General features: G+C 47.1%; 1 protein-coding gene across 1 annotated transcript in view; it reads right to left on the bottom strand.

The window, feature by feature from the left end:
- The window catches only part of STIL (STIL centriolar assembly protein), a 310,496-nt gene that overhangs the window by 26,609 nt on the left and 256,358 nt on the right, over nt 1-27,529 (bottom strand). The window contains exon 14 of the mRNA XM_085602678.1: nt 26,753-26,978. Within this exon, the coding sequence (XP_085458804.1) occupies nt 26,753-26,978 (226 nt within the window). The remainder of the gene's footprint in view (nt 1-26,752; nt 26,979-27,529) is intronic.

The following is a 27,529-nucleotide window of genomic DNA, read 5'->3' as shown; positions in this document are numbered from 1 at the left end:
ATGGCTCCAATGGACACAGATGGCACAGAGGGTAGACTCGCTGGTGGAAGTCCGACTAAAGGGACCTGCAGATTCAGAGGAACTTCGGCAATGCCTTATCTGTTAGACATGATCTAGACGCAGATTCCTTACCTTTGAACTTCCAAGCGTAAGGCTGGATCCGGAAGATTTGTCTCAGCAGTACCCCTGCACGCTGGTAGGTGGCGTCGGTCGACTACAATTGACGCCATAGACATCGTGTCATCGGGACGTCACGTCGTCAATATAACCACCACTCCAGTGCACTGACATCTGTACTTTTCACGACTTTCCACGCCAGGAGCGCAGAGCCATGAAGTAACTGACCATGGTGTGTTAAAAAGAAACTACGGCCCACAAGGGGAACAGCCCTGACACTAAAAGACAATTCCCCAGTGCAGGGAGTATGGGTAGGTCAGTAAGGAATCTGAGGCTAGATCATGTCTCTACCAGGTAAGGCATTAATGAAGGTAAGTAACTTTTCCATATGATAGAGACATCTAGCCACAGATTCCTTACCTTATAACAGACACCCAAGCAATACCTTCCCCGGAAATGGGACTGCGGAAAAGCTTTAAACCAGGAAATCCTGCAAGACAGAGTGGCTAAACAGGCCCTCCCTTTGAACCTGAGAGTCCAGGCAACAGTGGCTGGCGAACGTGTGCAGAGATGCCCACGTGGCCACCTGTCAGATGTCAGACATGGGGACACAACAGAGCAGTGGTGGCTGCTTTCGTCCTGACTGAATCGTCCCTAAGGCAAAGGTACAACATATATTAATATAGAGGTTGACCCAACATGATAGGGTCCTCTTTTAGAAAAGCATTTTAGAAAGCATGCCCCTTCTTGGCTAACACATATCCTATAAATAGCTCGTCATCCACCCAGAACTTTTTCGTGAGATCAAGGTAGAAGGAGAACGCTCTTTTTGGATCCAGACGGTAGAGACGCTCCTCTTCCTTGGGAGGATAAGGAGGGGCATAGAAATTGGGCAGAGTAACTGATTGTCCCAGATGAAAGGGAGTTACAACCTTGGGCAAAAAGGATTCCCTATTTCTCAGTACCACTTTTTCCGGTAAAACTGTCCGGCAAGGCAGCTGTGATGACCGTGCCTGCAGTTCGCTTAACCTTCAAGTACAGGATATTGCCACCAAAAAAGCTGTTTTCATAGTGAGCAACCGTAAGGGACAGTTGTGCATTGGCTCAAACAGTGCGCACATCAAGAAAGTGAGGATCAAATTAAGGTCCCATTGTGGCATAAGAAAAGGAGAAGAGGGAAACAAATGTGTTAACCCCTTCAAAAATCTCTGCACCAGAGGGTACTTAAAAAGTGAAGGCTTATCTGGTAGCCTAAGAAAAGCCAAAAGGTAGCCCTTCAAAGTACCCAAGGCAGAGCCCTGCTGGGCTACGGAAAGGATAAACAGGAGGATATCTGTCAGGGAAGCAGATAAGGGGTCAATGGATATTTCTGTACAATATGTACAAACTTTGTTCCATCAGCAGGCATATACCGATTTCGTGAAGGGACGCCTGGCTGCCAGAATAACCTTGCAGACTTCAGGAGGAATGTCAACAGCTGTCAACTGTCACTACTCAAGCTCCACGCTACGAGGCAGAGTGCGCAGATTCGGGTGGAGGACCCTTCCCTGCTGCTGTGACAGAAGAACCTCCCGAAGTGGCAAATTGATCAGAGGACCGATGCTCATGTCTAGAAGCTTGGGATACCAAACTCTCCGTGCCCAATCCGGAGCCACAAGAAGGACTTGTGCCCAGTCGCTCCTGATCTTCTTGAGCACTCTGGGCAGGAGTGGTATGGGCGGAAAGGCATATAGGAGGCGTGAGCTCCACTCGCGACCAAAGGCATCGCCGAGCGAGTGCTGCCTTGAAAACCTCAACAAGCCAAACTGCTGACATTGCACATTCTCTTCAGAGGCGAAAAGATCTAAATAAGGCTCTCCCCAATGCTGAAAGAGACCTTGTGCCACATCCAGATGGAGACACCACTCGTTGAACCACCAGGGAACTTCCCTGTTCCAGGCAAAGCCAGAGGCGCAGGTCCTCTTGACCAAGAGTCCACAACCCCACTCTGCCCTGCTTGTTGCAGTATAACATGGCGGTAGTGTTGTCCGTGAACACTTGGATTAACCTTCTCTTTAAAAAAGGCTTTCAGTGCCAGTCAGATGTCCTGAAGCTCCAACAGATGGATATTGAGCCTGGCTTCGGCCAAAGGCCAGAGTCCTCTGACCTCCACCTCTGCCAGAAAGAGGCCAGAAGGCTGTCCCATCCCAGAACAGACGCATCCGTCACTACTGTGAGATCTGGGTGGGGAAGGGAGAGGGGGTCTGCCCTTGACCCATTTGCGGTCTGTTAGACACCACTGAAGGTCTTTCACAGTACCCTCCAAGATCTGAACCAGGTCAGTGAGATTTTCTCAATGCTGTGCCCATTTGAACTTCAGGTGCCAGTGTAGAGGCCATATGTGCCACTGTGCATGGTTCACCAGCAGGATGCAGGAGGCCCAACAGCCTCAGAGTAATTCTCACCAAAATCAGGATAGAGGCTGAAACATTGGTATCCTACCCTGAATGTCCTGGACTCGTCGTTCGGAAGGATAAGCACGAAACTGCACAGTGTCTAGAACCCTCCAATGAAAGGGAGCGTTTGAGAGGGAGTCAGGTGTGACTTTGGCACGTTGATAGAGAACCCCAGCAAATGCATGAGGTTTGCCATAGTCTGGAGGTGGGAGACGACTGGAACCCCTGATCTCCGCAGACGCAGATGGGCTGCAAACATTGCCATCACCTTTGTGAATACCCGGTGGGGGATGTGTGGGGAGTGGGGGGCTGAAGGAAGGGGGGGTGGGAAGAGGCGCTGGTGAGGCAGAAGGGGAGCATCGCAAATTGAAAGTGCTCGAGCACCACTGTAAACGGCCGGTAGCAACGATGGGCAGGTAGGACGGATGTATGAAAATAGGCATCCTGCAAGTTCAAGAGACCCCATCCATTCTCCCGGGTCCATAGCAGACAGGACATGAGCGCTAGAGTGAGCATCTTGAACTTCTCCTTTTTGAGGGCTTTGAGGTCGAGGATAGGATGAGGCCTTCGTCCTTCTTTGAGACCAGAAAATAGCAGGAATAACAACTGCACATTATTTCTGGCCCGGGTACCCCCTCTGTAGCTCCCTTGACCAAGCGAATCTGGACTTCCTCGCACAGCAGAGCAAGGTGATCCTCTGCCAGCCCATCGTACACTGGCGGCATAGACAGAGGGGTAGTCACGAAGGGGAGGGAGTAACCTCTTCGGACTATTTGCAACACCCACCTGTTCGATGTGATGTTCTGCCAGGGGCGGAGAGGATAGCATACTCTGCCACCGAATGGCAGTAAATAATCCTGGCGGAATCGGACTAGAAAAATTGTGGTAGAAGACGGGGATCATGACTTGGCACGACTTCTGGCCTCCCAACCCTTGGGGTCGGGGTAAACCACGTCCACGGCCCTGCAGAGGTTGCTGAATTGCAGGGCCCACTGGCCGGAGTTGAGTTGGTGCAGTTGGTAGCCCCTTCCGTAGCCACGAAAGGAGAGAAAAGAAGATGCGGGTCGGGATGTTGCAGTGAGGCCCAATGACTTGGCCATAGCCCACTAGTCCTTGAAATGCTCAAGGGCGACATCTGCTTTGTCCACGAAGAGACAGGAGCCATCAAAGATCCTCCTCATTCATTCATAAATCTTCATTATAGGGCAGGTTGAATGGCATGGAGGCGTACGGCTCAGTCGGTGCCGGTCTCAGCGTCAGAGGACGCCCTACAGACTGTCATCGGGAATGAGGATTAGGGAGGCTCAGGCAGGGTCAACCTGCCCAAATATGGGGTCGCTCCAGGACCCGGGAAGGCAGGGATACGCGGAGCAGACCCAGGCACCTGCTCCGCGGAGCGGGGGCTGGAACGCCGAGGTTCCTCTGCCGTGTTGCAAGACAAGCATGGTGAATACGAAGCATGCTTCGACTTCTTGCGTTTCTTGTGGTGCCTCTTACTTTACTTCGACAAAGAGGACATCGATTCAAGGGAGTGGTGCTCGGACATTTCTCTCGCTGAGACAGACGAGGCGACCGCCGAGGTGCCGGATGCTGGGCCGCAAGCAGCTTTAGGAACTGCTCCCTCAGTCTTTGGCGCCATGGCCCGGCCATTGGAGCACGACTGAGTCGTGGTCACTCTCCATGCACCAGAGACACACTAAGTGAGGGTCAGTGACCGACATGGTGCGCTGACGGGCACTGCGCAGGTGAAACCCCGCAGTCTTCTTATTCGACATCCTACACAGCAAAAGAAATCAAAAAGTAGAAAAAAATGTCAAAAAATGACAGGGGGTAGCTCTCATATATGCGCTGGCTGGCGCGGAAAGAAAAGAACCGACATCAGTGCGCCAAAGTGGCGGTTATATTGATGACGCGGACGACACGACGAACATGACCCAGTCATTAGGAGTCGTCTGATGCCACCTACCACATGCAGGGGTACTGTTGAGAAAAAAACTTCCGGATCCAGCCAGATGCCTGGAAGTTCAAAGGTAAGGAATTACGGCTTTACTGAATCCTGGGATGTTTGGTTTCAAATCCCTCAGAATAATAAACCTGCACCGATTCCAGTGTTACATTTATTATCCCATGCACGCAGGGGTCCCTTCTAGAGGGGACCCCTGAAACAAATCAACCACTGGTGGGCTCTTGACTGGTAAACACCAGCCGGTCAACCGAGACAGGTTTCTGGACCCCTGGGGTGGAAGCCTTCACTCCCAGTGCCCAGAAACAAAGATTTCTTGGGCCGAGGTGTTCACACCTCCCACAGGTCAAGAAGAGCAATCTGTTGCAGGCAAACTTCAATGCCCTTGCCGCCTTTGCAACACAAGCCCCAGCCTCTCAGAAGGAGACGAACAGTGAAGATCCCCCTCCAGTAAAGGACTGCGTGGCCCTCACAAGATACGCACCCATTACTTTTGAACAGATAAGGAACAGGGACTTTTTAGGTCTCGGCTGGCGAAAGCAGTGCGCATGCGCTGCTCTAGTCATACGAGAGCTTCTTGGAATCAATACAGATTCCAATGCTCTCGGAGGCGGAGTTGAAGCCCCGCCCATCTTTTTGATTGGTTTGCGTCATCTTGCATGCAAAACGCAGGCTTCTCCCTTGTTGCCGCCTTGTCTCCTTTTGGCCACGCCCACCGGGATTTGGTCTTTTACTGGCGGCGTGACTCTCCCCTTTATTACTCCCTACACACTTTTTTTTGTGACTCAGCTTTGGCAAAGTCAGCCGTGTGTTTACTTTCGCATCGCGCTTTCACTGTAAGTGAAAGCGCGATGCGAAAGTAAACACGCGGCTGACTTTGCGGTACTGCGCTTGTCAATACTCGTGCAACTTGCCACCGACGTCCAGGTGAAAAAAATCATATTCTCGGTCCTTCTTAAACCACCGTTGTTGCTAAATGCGTGTGAATTCCGGAGACCTGAAAGATAGTCTTCGCTCGGTGTTTACTACCCGGGTTAAACGGGCGAGTCGAAAATAGCACAGAAATGCCTTTCATGCAACGCAACATCAAGTGTCCATAAAGTGACCAGAGGGTGTGGGCTCGCATCCCACACACGGGAGCTCCGGGCTGCTCCTGCTCGCGCCTCATCCCTCGCTGTCCGACCGGAAGTGACACGCCTTCACCTACTGCTGCTGCCTCAGGCTATCCTGTTGGAGTTTGCAGCGGCCGCTTGGGAGCGAGTAAGCGGATCCGTCGCCTACCCCTGCTTCTCGTTCCAGCCGCCGCCTGAAGGATGGAGACCCGAGCACCTCTGCTGCCCTTGGCGGTTTTGCTGCTGGTTGGAGTCGATGAGTCCGAGCGCTCATCGGGCGACCTGGGAGAAGCCGTGGGCGGTTGGTGCTGGTGGGCAACCCCGTACAAAGCGAGTGGCGCTGCCGACAAGGAAGGTGGTACAGAGAGTGGTCAAACTCCAGACCCACCCCGATGTGGTGTCCCACGGCTAAAGCTCCCCATAACTTATTTTTTATTTATTTATTTTTATTAACTGCACCCATCCCTTGCTGCACCCGGCCATGAAGGTGACTGTTAAGTTCATTTCTGTTTCCTCGCCCCGATCAGCCATGGTTTCCTCCGAGAAAGAGCGCTTCCACTCCCGCTCGCCCTCCCTGCTATCCTCAATACCCAGAGCCGATCCCCACGGCACAGTGCTGCGCCGTGTTGCTTGTTGTTATGGTGCCCCTGCAGGTGTCCCAGGGCTTGGCCGTCGCTGGCCAGGTTTTTCCTTCATGCGTTTGTTCTGGTGGCTGCTCATCTGTTCTGTAGTTTCGCCTTTGGTTTCTGGTTGCAGCCAGGCTCGGCCAGTGGGTGCAACAGTCCCTGGGCGGGCGGCTCTCAGAGGATGTTACTGGCGCATTGTTTATCCTCATCCCAGCACGCATGGTCTGGCACGATTGTGACTCAAGGGAGGGTCTGCTGCTTTTAGAAAGCACACTTAGTGGGGACACTGGTGAGGTCTCATAACGGTGGAGAGACCAGTTGTGTTGTCTGATCCATACCCGTTTTTTGTTTGACAGCCAATATTTCTTACCTTACCCAGACAAAAGCACACGGTTAGAGACCGTATTAGCCACAATCATAAAACATTGTTTTAAAACTTATATGAACTCCAGGGTTGTTTGATTTTAAGAGAAGCTGATGGACACATTAACTATGTGTCGGTAGCACCAAAGCCATTGCTTCTTATCTTTGTATAGTACTTTTTACATCACAATGTAACAGTAACCTACTTATGTGAAAACCTGGTATTTTTTAAGGAACATGAAGTTAAAAGCACACCCAAAAAATGGACACAAGTTTCTAAAAAGGCATGCTCTTCAGTGAAACTAATTTTAATTTGATTATGAAATATGCACGAAGAGCAGTTCTTGTGTACGGACATGGAACATTTCTTACCTGCTTTTGACCTTCCCATTGCTGCTCGATTTGAGTTGCATTCTTCTACCCACAAGACGGTGTCCCCTCTCCCCCACAATCCACTCAAGGCAATCATGTTTTAGAGTAGCTTTGATACACGTCTTCTTCCGTGCAAGCATATGCTCTGCACTCCATTCTAAGCATTTTGTGTTTCAAGGTACTTTCATTGTTCAACTTGTGTCTTTTAAATAAGCAGAGATCATCACCTCACCATTCGTTACCCAGCTGTGCTATTTACTTCTTTAATCTCGAAGTTTTCTCAACCCACTGGGACATAAAAAAGGCCAGAAAAAGCAGACCTAAAAGGACTTGGGGCCTCGTGTAATAATAATGTATTTGCAAAAAGTGTTTAAATATTCATTAGGCAAGTCACAATTTGCAACCCCTTGAAAATGCAATCGGTCTCGCCTTTAAGTTAAAGCCATTTGCTTTGCTTTACAATACCATTAGCAAAGCAAATGACTTTAACTTAATAAAAGGCAAGACCTATTGCATTTTCAATGCTTGTTCTAATATGCATTTTTAAAACCAATGAATTTTAGAACAAAACCCAAATTTTAGAAATGGTCTGTCACCGCTGTTCAAATGACACTTAATTCTTAATATACGATTGGACATATGTATTATAATGGTGAGACACGTATTTTAGCATAATTTTGATAATGTACTGCAACTTTGCAATGACTAAATAATTATGCAAATAAAAAAAAAAATCCATTCAAATTCAGTTGTCTCTTGTTCGAATCCTACAAGGGGTTACATCTCCCAGCCTTCATGATGACACCTGCAGCCACTGCACCAAGACCTCCCCTCGACCGCGACCTGCTCGGTAAGGAGAAACCAGACGTCCTAAGAAACCCTGCATCCTCTGGCCCTGCATCCTGGTGACCAGTACCAACAGTGTCCTAGCATTTTAATTTCCTCCTTTGGCTTGTTCCGTCGAAGAGACCCCCTGGCCTGAGCCTGCAGCCTGAAAAAGGAACAAACGAACTCCTTAGTGTAAAATTGGGCGCCTGGCGCTGTGTGTGCACCATGCACCCAGCTGCCCCTGTGCCGTGGTAGTTTTGTTGCTGCCTTGAGCCCTCCTTTGTACTTACCTCAACTCCTGAAGCAGGTCTCACTTACTCCCCACTGGTCCAAGCCATAGCAAATGCAGCTTTTCACCAATCCTCACACTTTGGGGGCCGCGGGTCTTTCTAGTTCTTACAAATTTCCCTCCGGGCGATTAAAACCAGGTATAACAGCAGGCCTCTTAGCTGTAGGATCTTGCTAACCACACCATCATCCCCAAATAGAACCAGAGTGACATTGACCTTGATATTGACTTTAGAAATGCCACATAGAACTTCCTCCACATCCCTCCAGAAAGCTCCAAGCTCGAGGTACTCATATGGATATCATTGGCTTTAAGGAGGTTGCATCTTGGACATTTGGGGGAAGAAAGTGGAGAAAACTTAGCTATCTTTGCCGGTGTATCATAGAGCCTGTTGACAATAAAAAAGCGGTTCTTTTTTAAGCTGGCTGGCCGAACATATTTATAAAGAAGCTTCAAAGACGATTCATACAGATCTTCAATATGAGAGTCAAGGAGGGACGGATTCCAGACTTCATGCTGAGGGGGATATTCCACATCTTCAAAACTTCCTTTCTCTTAGGATGTACCTCTTGCAGGATTTGCTCGGTCTACCACTCTCCTCGTATGACCCCCTTTTCCGCAGTAAACCAGGAGACTAATTGCAAGTACTTAAATCTGGAAAGACTACTTCCAACCTTAGCTCTTAAAACCTCCCAGGGGTGGACTCCTTCTGATCTGAGGATAGAAGTTCTGACCATATAGTGATACCCTCCCTTTTTATTGAAATCGCAAGGCTATCCTTCAGGCATAGCGGGGTCCCCAGGGAGTCCCAGATCGGGGCAAAATCGGAATAGTACCCAATCCCCCATCTACACCTAACCTTATACCACAGGCTAAGGGCTGCCCCAAGAACTTTCAGATGCACCTTTTTGAAGTACCTTGGTGCCCTAAATTTATACAGAAAACAGTCTCCCCCACCCTCCACTTTGATCATTTCTCCCAATAGCCTGCCCTAAGATGTTTCCTCTGGTTTTACGAGTAGAATCCAAATGTTTCTAAATTGGAAGGCGACAGAGTACCAACCAATATCTGGGAGAGCGAGCCCACCTTTAATAAGCTTACGTCTCAGCTTTTTCCACGTTAATCTAGTGCCCTTATTTGCCCAGATGAAACTTCCGATCTTGCTTTGAATTTTACAAATATCCTTACTTGAGAAGGTAAGGGGAATAGCATTAAACAAATATGTTAACTTAGGGAGAATGACCATTTTTTACTAAGTTAACCCTACCGAAAATTGTTACAGGAAGATTCTTCCATCTAGCAAATTGACTGTCCACTTCTTCAATAGTCTTATTCAGATTGATCTGGGAGATTTTATCTAGATCTTTAACTATAATGATGCCCAGGCATTTAAACTCTTTACTTGTTCTACCCCCCCAGTTGCCAATGTTCCAACACATCACCTCGGTTTTAGAGGTGTTAGCTAGATACCCTGAAAGTGATCCGAATTCTTCCAACAATGCTTCGACCCTTGGTATTACCACCCCCGGATCGTTGGTGTATAGCATCAAGTCGTGTGCATAGAGAGCCAACTTGCTGCAATATTGGTGGGACCTGAAAGGAGAAATCAGATCATCTGATCTTATTGCTTGAGCAAGGGGCTTTAAATAAATATCAAACAGCAGGGGAGAGATGGGACAACCCTTTCTTGTTTTTCTTTGGATGTTAAAACTAGAGGTTAACATGCCGTTTAACAGAATTTTTGCGGAAGCCCCTTGGTAGCAATTTATCAGGGTCTGAATAAAAATAGGCCCAAAGCCCATCGCCCCAAGTACCATCCAAAGATATACCCAACAGACTCTATTGAACGGCTTGGCCGCGTCGAGTGCCACAATGGCCAAGGGTTCTGATTGTGCTATAGCCAAGTCTAAGTTACCAATTAGTTGATGCGTCTGCCCCTGGATATATCTCCTGGGTATAAATCCTTTTTGGTCCACATTAATCAGCTGTGGGGCTATCTTAACCAATCTCCCTACAAGAATACTCAAAGATCTTATAGTCAGCATTCAGCAGGGAGATTGGTTTATAGGAGTCCACCTTAAGGGGGTCCTTCCCAGGTTTCAGGATGAGCACGATAGTTGCCTCTTTCCAATACCTGGGAGCCTGACCTTCCAAGCTACACACTGAATTAAATAAGATACCCAACATCGTAACCAATTCATCAAGGAGGAGTTTATAGACCTCACTGGGAAGTGCATCCGTGCCTGCTGCTTTATTGTTTTTGCACTTGCTTATTTGCACTTTGATTTCGCTCTCGGTGATTGGAGCATCTACTCTTTCACGGCTTTCAACTGTTAAAGTTGGTAAGGATTTATCCCTCAACCAAGTTTGAAGGGTTTCAGTGTTAGGCACCGTCTCCTCCCTATATAGATCAGAGAATAGAGAGAGAAGGCGGGCTTGAATGTCCTCCAAGCTACTTGACTTCTCCCACTTTCATTTATTATTAACTCATTGATATTATTCTTTGCACGGTCTACTTTTGCTTTCCATGCCAAGAGGGCTCCCGCCTTCTCTCCATACTCAAAGTTTTGCATATTTTTGGTCAGCCACTGAGCTATACACTTCTGATCTAGCCTTCGCCTATAGTCCTGGCGGGCACTTTCCAAGTCCCTCTGAACTTGTAGCAGCCTTTCAGAGCTCCCCTGATTAACAGAGTCCTTTCTTCCTCTAATTGAAGAATTTTTTCCTCCGAATTCCGTAGCTCCCATACCTTCGCCCTATTCTTCAAGCAGATAAGACTATGTAACATGCCCCTTAGGTTTGCCTTAAAGGTATCCCAGACATAGTCCATGGATGTCGATCCAATATTTACAGAAAAGTAGCCTAGGGTAGCAGATTTAAGAGCCCTCGCTATCTCTACATCCAACAGCATAGTCCTTTTTAATGTCCATCTAGGCCTCAAATTGTACCTCTTTCCTACATAGGCGAACACAGGGGCATGGTCTGATATATGACTGAGCAAGATAGATATAAAAGTCAAATTATCTCTACTAGGCCTATTAGTTAAGACAGTTGATTCTGGAGGAGTGGCTGTGCTTCTTGCTATGGAAAGTGAAACCCCGTTTATCGCCCATCTTTACCCTCCAAATGTCCGTGAGCTCCAGATCGTGTAGCATATTTGTCAAGACTCGACGTATTCTAGGTGCCCCTACATAGTGGCTCTGATTAGATCTATCCCTTAGGGGGTCAAGAAGAACATTAAAATCGCCTCCGATAATTATGGGTGAAACTGCTTCCGTCAGTTTAGATTGCAGTTTACAAATAAGCGTCGGATCGTCAATGTTGGGGCCATAGAAGGAAGCACATATTAACTCAGATCCTCCAAAATCCAATATAGCCACAATCCATCTCCCCGTTTGGAAAGTTTGAATTGTTTTAATAGTACATCCTGCCCCCCGTTTTATCAGAATAGCCACCCCCTTACAATGGACGGTCCTCAAAGAAAAACAAAAATATTTTACCCAGGGATACTTCGCAAAAATAACACGACACTCCGCAAAGCTTAAATGCGTCTCCTGAATGAGGCAGACTTGGGCGGGGGATTGCTCTAAGTATTTCATCGCCAGTATTGGTCTACGGGGGCATCTCAACCCATTGATGTTCCACGAGATTAACTTTACCTCGCTACTCATTGGGACAAATCCTGCCATCGAAATATGGGACCCAGAACAAACGGTCAGTGTAAAGGTGTGATTGAGGATATTTCGTAATTTTTTTGACCACTGCTCCCCACCCCGTGCATCCCTCCAACGCCCCCCCACCGCCCCCTGGAACCCTCCCTTCTATTAGGCTATAAACCTATTCGGCCTCGGTCCCTCGGGTTAATTAAGAAAAAAAAAAAACTTTACAATTCATTTCCCAGGTCTCACTAGCTGGACCCCCTTTACTTCCACCATCACCCCCTTACACCCCACCCCAGTTCTTTATCTTATCAATAAGGGCATCAACCTCCTCTGCTGTACGGTGCATATACATGTGGTTATTCCACATGATGTGCAGTGATGCTGGAAACCTCAGTTGTACCTTAGCCCCCCAACTTATTCAAAACCTCCATTCTTTTGCCCAACTCCCACTGTTTTGTGGCAGTGATATGAGATACATCAGATCTAATAGAAAAGGAGAAGGGATTAGAGAAGGATTTAGATGTTATAGTTCCTTCCTTTAAAGCAGAGGATAGAATGGCCTCTTTGACAGTGTATGTAAGGAAGTTTATTAAAATTTTCCTAGGCTTCTGTTTCGCTGGACTTCTTTTAAACGGGTCACAATGCACCCGTTGTATTTCCTGAGCAAGGTCTATTTTGGGGGAATTGTTTTAGAACTGTTTCTTTTAACGGTGATATCACAAACCCCCTTATATCCGCACCTTCAAGAGCTTCAGGAACATGGAGGAGTTTCAGATTGTTCTTCTTTGCGTGGTTCTCCAGACGGTTTAGGTCTTCCTTCAATTCCCTATTCTGGCTTGCTAGTTTAGCCATTTCCGTTGTGGAGGTATGGAGGGCCTCCTTAATTTTCGGTAACTCCAGCTCTAATGCGTCCGTTCTTAGTGAGACCTCCTCCAACTTCTGGGCTAACACCACACAAGATGCTTGGATCGCTGCCTGATTCGACTCCGAAGCTGTAAATTGATTCCCCATCTCATCCTTAAGTACCAGTAAAATTTCCGCCACCAACCTAGGAGATGTTACTGGATTCTCTAGTTGAGGGGGAAGAACTTTGTTGGACATCGTGAACCTCCAATGCAGTAAACCTGTTAGAGATACCAACCGTAGGATGGATGGCAGAGAGATGGTTCCTAGAACTCTCTGCCTCCGCTAAACCATTCGAGGCACCGGATATATCAGGCGACTGCATAGTACTTTGAGGCGTAGTTGACAAAGCAGGAAACTTGAGCAGAACAGAATTCAGTGATATATCAGACTGCAACCTGCTGGGGTTAAGAGAGCTTTCCTTATTAGGACCCCGCGTTGTAGGTGTAGACAGGACCATGTAGAATGTTTTTAATGAGGGGGTTATTTTTACTTTAGAGGTCGGTACTTTCTTACCTCTACCCCTCCCTCTTCCTTTGACACCAACAACAGTCTCCGTGCTAACACCCTTATTCTGTTTAGCTGACACTCGAACTTCAGAGATGGGAGGGAAACTCAAGTTGGCAAAATTGTATCAATATTGGAGGAGGACTAGACTACCCTGGTATGCAAACCACACGTTAGGTATCGAAAAACCAACTTGCTGAGCTTCACGTGTCTCCATACAATAGGGAGTCCCCTCTTGCTCGCCGGACGCCCGGGCGACCGCAAGAGGCTTCTCCTGTCGACCCGAATGCACGCAGCAAGAAAGGAAGTCCCGCAAGAGCCAAAAGATGCCCTAACCTTCCCTCCTGATAGACGCCTCAGCCTCATTGCATAAACCAGACTCCGGCGCCTTACCTGGAACACGGGCTCTGCCGCACCTTCTCCTGTCCAGACACCGGTCTTCACACTTGCATAATCCCCGGTGCTGACTCTGCCTCCTGAGGCCCGGACCTAGAAGCAGGCAGTACCGCTGCGCTGCCACTCATGAGCCGTGCCCTCCCACCACGAGGCTCGGAGCACCAGCGACCCATCACGGAGCTCCGGGACCATTCACCATGCCACATAAAAACACCGTGGAGACAGCAGAGAAGAGGAAGGTACACGGCAATACGGGGAGGGGGGTAAAGGGAGTATTTCTTAAACTGAAAATAAAATCATTCATTCCGAGGACCCCCCCTAGGAGAGACCCAGACACGAGCCTGAGGGAGCTTCAGCCGCGACTGCTTAGTTCCCGGCCGCCATGTTCCCACCTGCAAAAAAAATGAAATCTCCTTTTGCCAAAAAAATGGCAAGTTAATAAAAAATGATTGGTCAATTGGAGCTTTCTAAAATGTAATACTTGAAAAAGTAGTCCATGATCTAAAACTTTAAGACATCATTCCTGAGTGAATTTAATGATAGATGGAGCACAAGTGTACATTGTTCATGTTATCTGAATTTTTTATTAGATTTCATTACACAATTCATGGACTTGTCAATCCTGTCTGAGGGGATTTAGTTAAATGTCATTTGGTATAGTGTGGATGCAGATTATCATAGTTTAGACGGGCTTGAAATTTTGAACCTTACTTTTTACTTTATTCATGATACAGCCTTTGCAAAGTGTAGGAAGCCGGCACTTTGATATACCACTAAGTGGTTATACCGTGAGAAGAGTTTAGTGATTCCCCCAGAAGTGTACAGGGCTCAATGTAAACCCAAAGTGCTCCATTTGTGGTAGTGTGGTCGGGCAGCCTTAGGCCTAACACAGAGGAGTGTAAGACATTTGTTATACACACAGTCACTAATGAAAGACACATGACTGAAAAAGGAGATCTAAACCAATTTTATACAAATAGGCTTCTTTCAAGATTTATTTTAAGACGAAGATGTAAGTTGAAAGGTAAGTATGTTTTCAAATAAAAATACTTCTCTCTTTAAAAAGTGGACAGAGTTCAATTTTTCAGTTGAGCAATGTTAATCTATGGGAGGAAAACAAGAAAGCAGTTTTAAAGGTAAGCACATGATTTCCAGATTTAGTCTTCGGGATTTCAGCTTAACACCAGACAAGGATCAAATTAGTACCAAGAGTGCACCACCAGCGGCACAGAGGCTGGGTGTAGAGGTCAAATTCCGGGTAGCGCACCCAATGTTAACCAATGGAGACTGGGGTTGATCGAACTTGCGTTGCACACAGGTACGTAAAGCGGTGTCGGGGCTAATCTCCAGGAGTTAAGGTAAGCACAGAGAGGGCCACAAGGCAGCACCAAACTTAGTCCCTCAGAGGCACAGGGGCGGCCGGGTGCAAAGTGCCAACACGTCGTTGGGCGCCCAATACAAATCAATGGGGGAGATCGGTTTTAGAGAAAGGCTGCAGGCTCGGGCCAGGAAGCTAAACGAAGAAAACCCACAGCTGCCCAGGTAAGTTCTGATGCTAGGAGACATAGGGACAGTGTTGGTCAAGCTACCCAAGGCCCAGTGGCTCCTGGTGCAGGGGTGTCCTTTGACATCAGGAACAGCTTACTGGCTAGGGCCGGGTCAGGGGGTGTCTTTGGATTGAGGCTATAGGAGTCAAGGTAGAGTCTGGCAGGGGTGAGCCCACAGTGGACTCTGGCTCAGAATCGCCGAGGAACCTTCGCAGGACAGGTGGCCCACTTGGACTCGGGTAGTGGGCGTCGGGTGCAGTTCTTCAGGGCAGAGCTCTTTGGTTTTAAAGTTGCTTTATTCTTGTACAGATCCTTGTCCACAGGAGTTTCTTGATCTATATAGAAGGCAGGCAGTCCTACCACTGTTTTGGAGATTGCTGGGCCTGCAGGACGAGTTGACTTTTGTAGAAAGGGCAAAAGGCAGCAGACAGGCTGGTGCCAAGTCAGTCACTGGTCCTTCTTTCTGACTGGGGTGCCACCTAAATACTAGATTAGGGGCGTTACAGGGTAGTGACAGGTAGGGACCAATGGGTTCTTTACCTGGGGTGTCTACACCCACTGTTATGCCACCCTCCTGTGGCATAGCCCTAACCGGACTGGTAATTTCCACCACCTTCAAGATGGTGGGCACTGAAAAATTAGCTTCACTTCGCCTCCAGCACCTGAGGGGTGGAGTTAAACAGGGGCACACCTCCTATTCTCACCTAGTTCTCTTGCTGGCTCTTCCACCCAACGTGGGGGTTGAAACCAGGGGCTGCCATCTCCGTTGACGATTGGATTTGTTACTGGCTTCAGAGAGCAGGGGCTCTCGACCCAGGGGTCCAGAAAAATGGCAGGTGGTGGCAGGCTCCCACAAGCCTGCTAGAGGGGTGACCTACCTATGGTAAACAACGTTTACCACAAAACGTTTTCCCCGCAGGTAATCACAACGCAACACTATAGGCTGTAGTGGCAGTTAACATGGCCTTGGTGAGAGGTCCCTAGGAGACCCTCTTCAATCCCAATGCCCTAGATACCAGGGGTATCATTTACTAGGGACTTACAGGGGAATCTGAAGTTGTGCCAATCGTGGTACGGTTTAGGGGAAGGAGCTCTGGCACAGGAGACCTGTTAGGAAGAGACCCTGTGCATTTTCAATCGAAGCCACATCATGTTCCAGGCAAAAAGTGAGGGCGGTAATCATGTCAAGAGGCACTTTCTCATACACAGCCTGAAAAAAAGCATGGCATGCAAGCTAGTCGAGTGTGCTAGATCGCACTTTTAGTATAAACAGTACTGATTCAGCTCACTAATTAAATAAATATGGGGATCTGAAGAACACAACTCAAAATGTACTCAGCAATTTTCACTGTGGGTCATATTGTGGCAGAGGTTTTTCACTGCCAGTTTGCTCTCTTCAATAAATGTTTTTCTTTGTAAAGTGTCTACATGTAGACAAATTTGTATACTAAGGGAATTTGCTACTGATGGTAATCTTATTCTATGGACATTTGGGCATATACATGATAATCAATTAAGGAACCTTTTTTTACTTGAGAGATAAGCTATTTTGGTGGAGAGTTACCACAGTCTCAGTATGTATTTCAATGCCACACTGAATCGATACAGAGATATTTGCATTGACTGGTAGGCCCTGGTATACTTAGATATGAAATGAAATCTTGTAGAGAATTAGTGCTAATTATGAGAGTCCATTAAAATGTGTTCCAAACTCGTTATGAAGCAGCTTCATCCTCCTTTTCTGGTTGGGGAATGCTTATGAATTCTCATAAGATGTGCAACATATACATGCAATCAATCTAAATATTATTTAACTTATGAAATGTACAGTACAATAAGGTGGTTTTTGCTGATACACAGACATTGAAGTTAATCCTACTGTTAAGTATGAAGAGGTTTACTCCACTATTTTCACCATTAGGACTGGTTATGAATTTCCAAAACATGAGCAATGTGCACTCACAATCAGTCCATCACTGAAAATACTTTTAGATCATACAATATTCGCCAAGTTTTTCATTTTAACTCCACTTGGCCAATAAATGTGGCAATGAAGTTTTTTCGATACCATGATGTTGGCAAAATTAGGTTAATTCTGAGAATAAACAAATGCTTTATAGCAATGTGTATACTGTTTGGATATCATGTGGTCAATGATTAAACTGAAAAATGATTAAACTTTGCAGCCCTGAAGAATTTTCACTGGAAGGAACAAAGCTCTGTTTTTATGAAATAATTTGACTGAATAGGTTTTGAATAAAGATTCTATGCTTGAGTACTAGTCAAGACCACAAGTTAATTTTTGGGATTCCGCGCAAAAGAGAGGTTTGATGTACTGTCTACTGGCTATTAAAAGTGCCTCTCCCACCTAAGGATCCAGAATTCATTGTTCACAAAGGATAAGTTACTTACCTGTAATCCTAGTTCTCTTCCAGGGGTATCCTCAAAGTCATAAGCACTGAATATTCCAGCCCATGTGCGGGGACCCTGGAAATAATAAAAATTATATATGAAGACCGTATATATACAGCTCTGTATATGTATACACATATATTATTTTTTCCAAGCAAATGCAGCCCCCATAGAAGGCTAAACAATGTAGATACAATTATCCAATAATGCACCATAGGTATAAAAATACACCTAAATCCCTCTTTTTTTTTTATGAGGTAACACACTCCTAACAAAGGAAAAAAGAGCACTGTGCAAAACACAGAACCATCAAACATTATTAGCCTGCAGGCTGCATTGCAATACAATACCATAGACACTGAAAAGCCTTGTACAGGTAAAAACTGGCACCGTGCCATTAAGGCAGCCCTGACTCCAATATCCCATCATGCCTCAGGGGTGACAGTTGGGTCAGTTGTTCTTTGCGGGACTGTAGTCCTACATACAAAGATATATTTCCTCCATGTTAAATAATACAAAACTCAAAATTGCCTGGGGAGGCGGGTGGGTTGCTTATGACTTTGATAAGGATACCCCTGGAAGAGAACTAGGATTACAGGTAAGTAACTTATCCTTCTCTTCCAGGGGATCCTTATCAATAGTCATAAGCACTGAATAGAATAGCAAGCCCACCTTCCACCTGCAGGCAACTGAGAACTGCACTTTACATGGAGAAATAAACCATTGACAAATTCAGTTATTGAACAGATTCCTCAAGGAAGTGTCTGCTCTGGTGTCCGAATCCAGACAATAATGCCTCGTAAATGTGTGGACAGATCTCCAAGTGGCTGCCTTGCAGATCTCGGAGAGTGGGACATTATTGAGAAAAGCAGCAGTAGCCGCCTTCCCTCTTGTGGAGTGCGCTTTAGGCCGAGCGGCCAGTGGCTTCTGCGCTAGCTGATAAGCCAATTTAATGGCTGACACAATCCACCTAGCAGTGGAACGCTTAGATGCAGCAAAACCTGTGCGGACAGCACCATAGTTAACAAATAAGTGGTCAGCCTTCGTCCTATCTAGGTAGAACTTTAGAACGCGCTTGACATCTAAAGAGTGCAACGCCCTCTCAGCTGGCGAAGAGGGGTTGGGAAAAAAAGTAGGTAAGGAGATAGTCTGGTTAACATGAAAATCTGACACCACCTTTGGTAAAAAAGATGGATGAGTTCTCATCATTACCCTATTCAGATGAAAAATAGTGTAGGGCTCTTTAGAACAGAGGGCCTGTATTTCGCTCACCCTACGTGCTGAAGTGATGCTATCAAAAAAGCTGTTTTCCACGTAAGGTGCTGCAAAGTAGCTTTATGTATGGGCTCGAAAGGTGAACTCATAAGTTTTGATAGAACCAGGTTCAGCTCCCAAGAAGGCGAGGGAGGCCTTACTGGGGGGTAAACCTTTTTGAGCCCCTGCAAAAAATCCTTAACCACCTGCAGCTTGAAGAATGACTGCTGCGAAGGGGAGCGCCTATATGCTGTAATGGCCGCTAGGCGAACCTTAATGGAAGAAAATTTCAACCCCAGTCTGGCTAAGTGAAGGAGATAAGGCAAAATCACTTCCTCCTGACATTTTGTAGGGTTATACTGATGTTGCATACACCATACATAAAACCTCTTCCACTTACAGAAATAAGAATGTCTTGTAGAAGGCCCCCTAGCCTCCTTCAGTATGGTCATACACTCCTGAGGAAGGTTTAAATGGCCACACTGGAGGACTTCAGGAGCCATGCTGTTAAGCTCAGCGAGGGAAGACTGGGATGGTAAATCTTCCCCTGCATCTTGGTTAACAAGTCCGGTCTGCACGGCAGGCGCTTGTGAGGTCGGATCGACATGTGGAGGAGATCAGTGTACCACCACTGCCTCGGCCAGTCCGGTGCTATGAGGATCATCTTGGCAGACGAGTGTTGCAGCTTGGTCACCACCTTGGGGATCAGCGGGAGCGGCGGAAAGGCGTACACAAATGTCATTGACCAAATCGATCAAAAGGGCATTACCTATGGACCCTGGTCGATGGTATCTTGAGGCGAAGCCTCGGCATTTCGCGTTGTGTTCGTCCGCGAAGAGATCTATTTGCGGACGTCCCCACTCCTTGAAGATGCCCTCTAGTACCTCGTCGTTGAGTACCCAGTCGTCTGGATCTTGAAAATGACGACTGAGCAAGTCCGCTTTTACGTTGAGCTCTCCTGGCAGGTGCACCGCCTTTATTGAAATGTTCCTTGCTAGGCTCCAGTGCCACAGGGACTGAGCCTCCAGCGAGAGCGTCCTGGATCGAGTACCCCCCGGTTTGTTCAGGTAGTACATAGTGGTGGTATTGTCCGTTTGTACTAGAATGGGACTCGTCCTGATAGCTGGCAGGAATGCTTTGAGGGCTAGGTGGACTGCCCTGAGTTCTAGCATGTTGATGTGGTACAACCTTTCGCTGCTTGACCACCGTCCTTGAGTCTGTAGGGATCCCAGATGCGCACCCCAACCCTCCAGGGATGCGTCGGTGATCAACGTCTGAGATGGGGGTTTTTGATGAAACGGCAGCCCCACCTGTAGATTGAGTGGTTTTAACCACCACTTGATTGATTGCCTGGCCGCTGAGGAAAGACAGACTGGTTCCTCCCACAGTGAATTACTGTGGTCCCATTTGTCCGCCAGATCTTGTTGGAGGACGCATCCTCAACCTGGCATTGGGCACTAGGAATATGCAGGATGCCATGGCCCCCAGCAGAGACGAAATCTGTCGCGCTGTAGAGAGCTTGTTGGTCATAATCGGTTTTCCTTTGTAGATCAGGGATGACCGTCTCTCCTCCGAAGGAAACACTTTTCCTACTGCGGAGTCTATAGTTGCACAGAGGTAGTGTATCCTTTGGGTTGGTGTGAAGTTGGATTTTTTGAAGTTCACCCTGAGCCCCAATCTGTGACACAAGGTCAGGCAGCGTTCCAGCTGTGAGTGCACACTCTGAGGCGATGGTCCTTTTATCAGCCAATCGTCGAGATAGGGATAGGCGAAGACTCCTGCGCGCCTCAGTGCAGCCGCTACTACTGCCATGCATTTTGTAAATACTCGAGGGGCCGATTTCAGGCCAAATGGTAGGACCTTGAATTGATAGTGAGAGGTCCCCACCATGAACCTTAGGAATTTCCGATGAGACTGTACTATGGGAACATGAAAATACGCGTCTTGCAGATCCAGCGAGCACATCCAATATCCATGCCGGAGATGCGGATATATCTGGTGAAGCGCAAGCATGCGAAACTTTTCCCTTTTGATATGCTTGTTTAGAGTCCGTAAGTCCAAGATGGGTCTGAACTCTGCTTTTGCATTTCTTTTTTGGATCAGAAAATATCTGGAGTAGACTCCTCTTCCTCTCTGCGCCCTGGGGAATTTTTCTATTGCTGATTTGAGCAACAGGGTCGCTACTTCTTCTCTTAACATCTTGAGGTGTTGAGATGATTGTACCGGGTGGATCGAGGGAGGAGGACTCCGGAAACGAAGCGAGTATCCATGTCGCAGTATATTCAGAACCCATTTGTCCTTTGTGATGGATTGCCACTCTGGGAGATGGTGAGCAATACTTCCTCCCACCGGAGCGGTGGACGGCATTGGACGAAGCAGGCTCTCATTGCTTTCCTTAAGCCTTGTTTCCACCACCGGCCTGGCGGTTATTTCCACGTCCCCTGGATGATCTACGGGACTGAAATTGCTGTTTCTTTTGCCCTTGTTGATCTTGGTTTTTCTGCCAGTGAGGGGTTTGAACCCTCTGCTGGTAGCTACGCCTGTCGGTTCCCCTACGGCGACGGAATTCTTTCGGTTTCTCTAAGCCCACGGCTTTCATGGTGTCGAGTTCTGACTTCATCCGAGCCATCTCTTCGTCCGCATGAGAACCGAAAAGCGAACTACCCGAGAAAGGCAGATTTAGAATCCTTGCCTGTGCTTCCGGTTTCAAAGCTGTCAGCCTCAGCCAAGAGGACCTTCTGGCGGAAATCCCGTGAGCATATGAGTGCGCTGCCAACGTTGCCCCATCCGCTGCTGCGCTGATTTACTTGGTTTGAAACTAGACTGCCCTCGTGCAGGATCTCTTCTAAGTCCTTTCTGTCTTCGGAAGGCACTTTTTCTATAAATCGCTGCAGGGAATCCCATAGTGATCTGTCGTAGCGCCCCAGAAGCGCTGAGGCACTAGCCACTTTCAGATTCGAGGCCGCCGAGCCACATACTCTTCTGCCCCAAGAGTCTTGCGATTTACTGTCTTTATCCGGCGGCACTGTGGATGAGGATACCAGTGAATGCATTTTTCTGGCAGCAGCTGTAATCACCGAGTCCTCGAGGATCCTCGGGGGCTGGACGATAATTTTTAAGAATCCGCGCCGGCGCGGATTTGATAGACGCTGGCATTAGGAAGATGTCCATTACTGGTTTAGGCAACCCAGGGAATAAAGGCAACAATGGACGAGACACCGCTCTCTCATGAAGGGTCTCGAAGATGACCGAAGAGGTGGTTTCTTGAACAGGCAAGGGAATGTTCAACTTAGTCGCCCCTCTGCACAGCACATCCTGAAAAGTGGTGATATCGTCCACTGGCGACACTCTAGATGGTGGAGTATCTGTGAGTGTGGGTGAGTAATCCCTTCTGGACGAACGGCTTGACATGGAAGATGAAGGAGACCTCCGTCGCCTTCTCCCCGATCTGATTGATTCTCTCCTCTGAGAGGTAGACCTGGATCGCCTTCTGGGCGAGCGTGAGCGCCCTCGCAATTCTCTTCCTCGAGAATGGGATCTTGCTGGTCGCAATGTTTGATCCAGAGTCCTTAGTCTTGTTAAGGACTGCTTAACTGCCTGAATCATGGAAGGATTTGGAGGCATTTTCCTGACGGGGCTCTGAGGTAGAGCATGGCCCTCGTCTTGAGATGTATGCTCCACCGGAGGAACTGGAGAGACACCCAACAGTTCTGGTGATCTGGATCTTGAATCTTGAGAGGCTGAAGGGGAAATGGAGATCGGACGCGATGAATCGTGCTCCGATGTGGTATATATCACCCTATGAGGAGACTTGCGTCTTGATACTTTCCTAAGCGTCAGACGAATGTGTGACGTCTCCTGGTATCCCACCTCGGGGGACCGTCTCGACGGTGATAGGCCTATCACCGGAGACCTGGACTTGGACGCCGAATGGATCACCGGCGATGTGTCCTGCCTCGATGTCGAGAGCCTGTCGTCGACGGAGGGCTTGTCCTGGACGGAGGTCTAGAACCCAACTGGGAATCTGGCCTCGACATCACCATCTTCTCCGGAGATCTGGAGAACTTAGACGACGAAGGCTCCTGCCTCGACGTCGACCTCGATGGAGGCTCCTGCCTCGACGTCGACTGTTGTGACTATGATCTGTGCCTCGGCGTCGACAGCACCTTCGAAGAGGATAGTCTTTCTCTTGACGGCGAATCATGTCGACGTCGAAGATCTTGCAGGATCTTTTGACACCGATCTTTGCCTAGGCGTCACCGTTGATTTCGTCGTCGAACGCCTGTGCTCTTCCTGCGACGTCGACTTCTCTCTTGGCGTTGAGCGATGTCTTGACGTCGAACGGTGTTTTCTCGACGTTGATCGGCGATGAGCCTCCTTCGACGTCGAAGGATGTTTTCTTGACGTAGAAGTAGCCGACGACGAACAAATGCGCTTCGCCGCTGGATCGAGCGTTGACGTGGACTTTCGTTTGGAAGCCTAACTCCCCCTGGACTCCTCACCTCTCAGCGACGATCCCGCGCTGGAGTCTTCGACGCCGAGCCCGACGCCGATGGAGAACAGACAGGGACCAGCTGCTTCGACGTCGACCGCTCCGAAAGGCCATAAAGTCTAATTCTCTCTCTCTCTTTCAAAGTCCTCTTTGAAAGGTCCTTGCAGTGACGGCAGGATGCAGGAGAGTGAGACTCTGGTAGGCAGACAATACACACCTCGTGATGGTCTAAAGAGGCCTTCTTTTTGCCACAGGATGGACACGGCATGAATAAAGAAGGCATTTTTCTGACAGAAAAAGTTGTTAAATTTAGTCAGAAACCACAGATAAACGCTTCCCTGATAGAGTATACCAGAGGAAGTCCAAAAAATTACTAGAAAAGTAACAATTCTTGACTGAAAAGTCAAAAAAGAAGAGAGCTGAATTCCAGGGTCCTGACATAAGGAGCCGAAAAGAACAACTGACCCAACTGTCACCCCTGAGGCATGATGGGATATTGGAGTCAGGGCTGCCTTAAAGGCACAGTGCCAGCTTTTACCTGTACAAGGCTTTTCAGTCTCTATGGTATTGTATTGCAATGCAGCCTGCAGGCTAACAATGTTTGATGGTTCTGTGTTTTGCACAATGCTCTTTTTTCCTTTGTTATGAGTGTGTTACCTCATTAAAAAAACACAACAAAAAAAATAATAATTTAGGTGTATTTTTATACCTATGGTGCATTATTGGATAATTGTATCTACATTGTTTAGTCTTCTATGGGGGCTGCATTTGCTTGGAAAAAAATAATATATGTGTGTACATATACAGAGCTGTATATATATGGTTTTCATATATAATTTATTATTTCCGGGGTCTCCGCACATGGGCGGGAATATTCAGTGCTTATGACTATTGATGAGGATCCCCTGGAAGAGAACCACTGTGACACCTAGAAGGCTACAAAATCCTTTCGACACAACAGCTCTTTCTTAGCTTTCGGCTACAAATCACTTAAGCTGTCTTTTGGCCCGACCCATTTTTCGGTCTCGCCCGAGCCAGCGCTTTAGCGCTGCTCTGGCGAGAGCTATAGAAAGCGGGATTTGGAAGTGCAAACTAGTGCTTTTCAGGCCGCCAACTACAGTGCATGTGCGCTGGGCGCGCGCACCATTTGTCAGCCTGCTGATCACTTTCGCGGCCGCTTTGATGTTCTCAGTGAGCTGCGCGGCTACTGAGAACATCAAAGCGGCCGAGATAGTGCTCACCATATGCCAGCCTTCCCAGGGTTGCTTTAGCACTCACCGCCCCCCCCTTCCATGTTACCCGCGTGGCTCACTTTCTCATTCACGGCCGCGCAGCGTTAATTTCACGGCCGCACGGCCAATGCTTGTTCACTGTGACAGCAGTTCACTGTGAGCACTGTGGGCACGTGCTCCGCAGGCGCAGCACCAGCGTGGTTAAACTGCTTGGCAAGGCTTGAATTGTAAGTTGCAGGAAAGGTAAAAAAAAAAAAAAAAAAAAAAGTGCAGCTTTGCATATTTCCTTAAAAGCCACGCAGTAGCCACGGGATTGCGACCGTGCATTGGTCTGCTGATTCATTATCTGGTTATGACCCATGTTTTCTATGAAAGTCTCTTGGGTGATTCAAATTGTCAACTGTGGGCGCCATGACTTTCTTTTGATAATTCTGTAGTACCAGATCTGTCTTCAGTAGTCCAGGGTACTAGACTCTTTCTTACAGCTGATTACCTATATTTCACCGTCTGATAGTCCTTATAGTGTACAATGAGTTATTGGTAAGTAGTGATAAGGAATATTGCTTATTACATAACAAAATGTGAGCTTGCCAGCTATAGAAATCACTGACTTCATTCTACTCTCTTTTAAGGCTTTCTCTGTGCATGTGGCAAAACCGGAAACAGATGTGCAGAGGTTAAGTTACTTATGTGTGTGGCAGAAGACTGCCATGTTCACTCGGAGTCGTCCCTCCCACAAGTCCACAGTTCTCACCTAAATATCTTCCAGTCCCTCCCCTGTGAGGATGGCCAGGTGTTCTGCATTTGAGCATGCTTCTTTTCAGCAAACCCTTTTGTATGGAATTATGCAAACAACTTGGCCCAAGAATGATAGTCTTTGAGAGCCTGTCCACTACTAGTCACTCCCAGGACCTGTGCTCCCTTTCTTGGGCGCTGGCACCAGGTCAGACCCTGCACATTCTCCTCTGGCAACGCTTCCTGCGAATCCTGTTCTGCAGTTGAGTCCTCTTGAAGCAGGTGGCAGATTTTATATCAATGATCAGATGCAGCACAGAGAAGAACACTGATTTAACACGATTCAGAATCTTTTTGTCGGTGGACCCTACATCCGTGCTTCCTGAAAGTTGGCTGTTAAGTGGCATTGGCGAAGAAAACGCGAGTGATACAGATAGAATGCATATTACAATAAAGCCAACGGGTCTCGCCTTTGGGACCTTATAAGTATTTAGTTATGCATCACAATATCCTTGGTGCAACAACATTATCTGTTGCATGGCTAAACACTTATAAAGTCCCAAAGGCGAGACCTATTGGCTATGCCAATGCTTGTTCCTAATAGAATGTCCTTTGGGTCAGCCCCTTAATCTCAGTTTTCTCCTCTTGAATTGACCGCTTTCCTCTGCATTCTTGGGATTGACCCACCCAGGAGCATATCAGTCTCACTATTCCAATTGGTTGACTTGCATCCCTCGCTTCTGACATTGGTTGTAGTCAGGAAACAATTTTATTCTTTTGCTTTAAGTACTCCATGGGAGTGCATGTTTTTTCTTGCTCTCGCCCCGGTGAGTGGCATCTCTCCTCATCTCACGCCCTCCTTTGCCCCGTCTTCCCCCAGCACGTCCATTGCTTTCCCACCTCTCCATACTCCACAAATTTTTTAATACCTACCTACCCTCGCTTCTCTGTTGCTTCTGCATACTCCTTCCAGGCATTTGTTGGTTTGTTTTTGGAAACTTTTATTAAACCCACTGAAACATGGCTGTCACACATCCACCACAGTAATCTTTAAATGGGGGTTGTAAAAATTTTACAAATACATTCCACAACGACTGCTGTGGATGTATGTACATTTGCAACAGCTATCTAACCTAAAGGAGCATTGGCAAAGCAAATAGGTTTCACAGCTGAGACCCTTAAGCTCTGCAAATACTTGTTTAAAGAAACTTCTTCCAGTCCTTTTTTTCAGCAGAGGCAATTCCCATACGAGTACCTAGGCATTCAACCAAAAGATAAATTATGAGTAAAAAGGAAAAGAAGAAGAAGAAAAAAACAAACACACACACACACACACACACACAACCCTCTGCAAATGCTGCACCAACTTAGATGATAAAGATAGACAACTTAAAGTTTCAATCACTATGTAGCCACCCTCTAATTCTGGACAAAGGAGTGGATTAGTATGGCACACTAGCATGTGCAATTTGAAAAAAAGGGATTTTTTTCAAAGACAATGTCGTACCTGAGCGAATCAGAAGAGCAACCGGGTTCATCCTCTACATCCTGGGTGCTTTCTGCGAAGCTACAAATGTCAACAGCTTTAAATGAGGAGGATATGGTGGCATGACTAATATTTTCCCCAAGGTTGACTGAAACAGTGAGGTCATCTGCGTTCTCGTCACTTTGCTTTGCAGGAGAAGCAGAATCTTCCTGATCAATGCATGGCGAGTTCCAAAAGAGGCTGGCACCTTTTAGAGAAGGACATTTTCTGTTACAAAATCATATTAAACAAACCAGTAACTAACATCAAATGCTATTACCATATCATGTGAACATTAATTGATTTGGAATATTAACTACTTCACGACAGCAAATAGGCTGATTAATATCATTGATAGATGCCAACTTTTGGGATCTCAAATTTACTTAGTCACTGCAGATCAAAAAGAAGAAACTGCAATGGTGGAAACATGCATTTCATCTGCAGGCACTGCAAATGTGTCCCAGCCCCTTTTAAAGCCTAGTTATGGTTTGAGAATGGGTGCTAATGAAAACAAATTAGGAATTCATAATTAAGATGGCACAAAGTGATTTACTGAATCCTTTTAGAGCATTAAATCCTAAAAGGTATTTTGGCCAATACATTTCATTACATCATAACCAATAAAATATGATCCTCAAAGAAAACACTGCATTTATGTAGAATATTGATCACATCAGGTACAAGCATATGGGTTTACGAAGATGTATCTTCTTTCTAGAAAAGTTTAAGTTAAACTGCACTTAAAATACAATAATT

The sequence above is a fragment of the Triturus cristatus genome, chromosome 4_2 (genome assembly GCF_964204655.1).
Source record: "Triturus cristatus chromosome 4_2, aTriCri1.1, whole genome shotgun sequence".
Lineage (NCBI taxonomy): Eukaryota > Metazoa > Chordata > Amphibia > Caudata > Salamandridae > Triturus > Triturus cristatus.
This window is presented reverse-complemented; position numbering and strand designations above follow the sequence as displayed.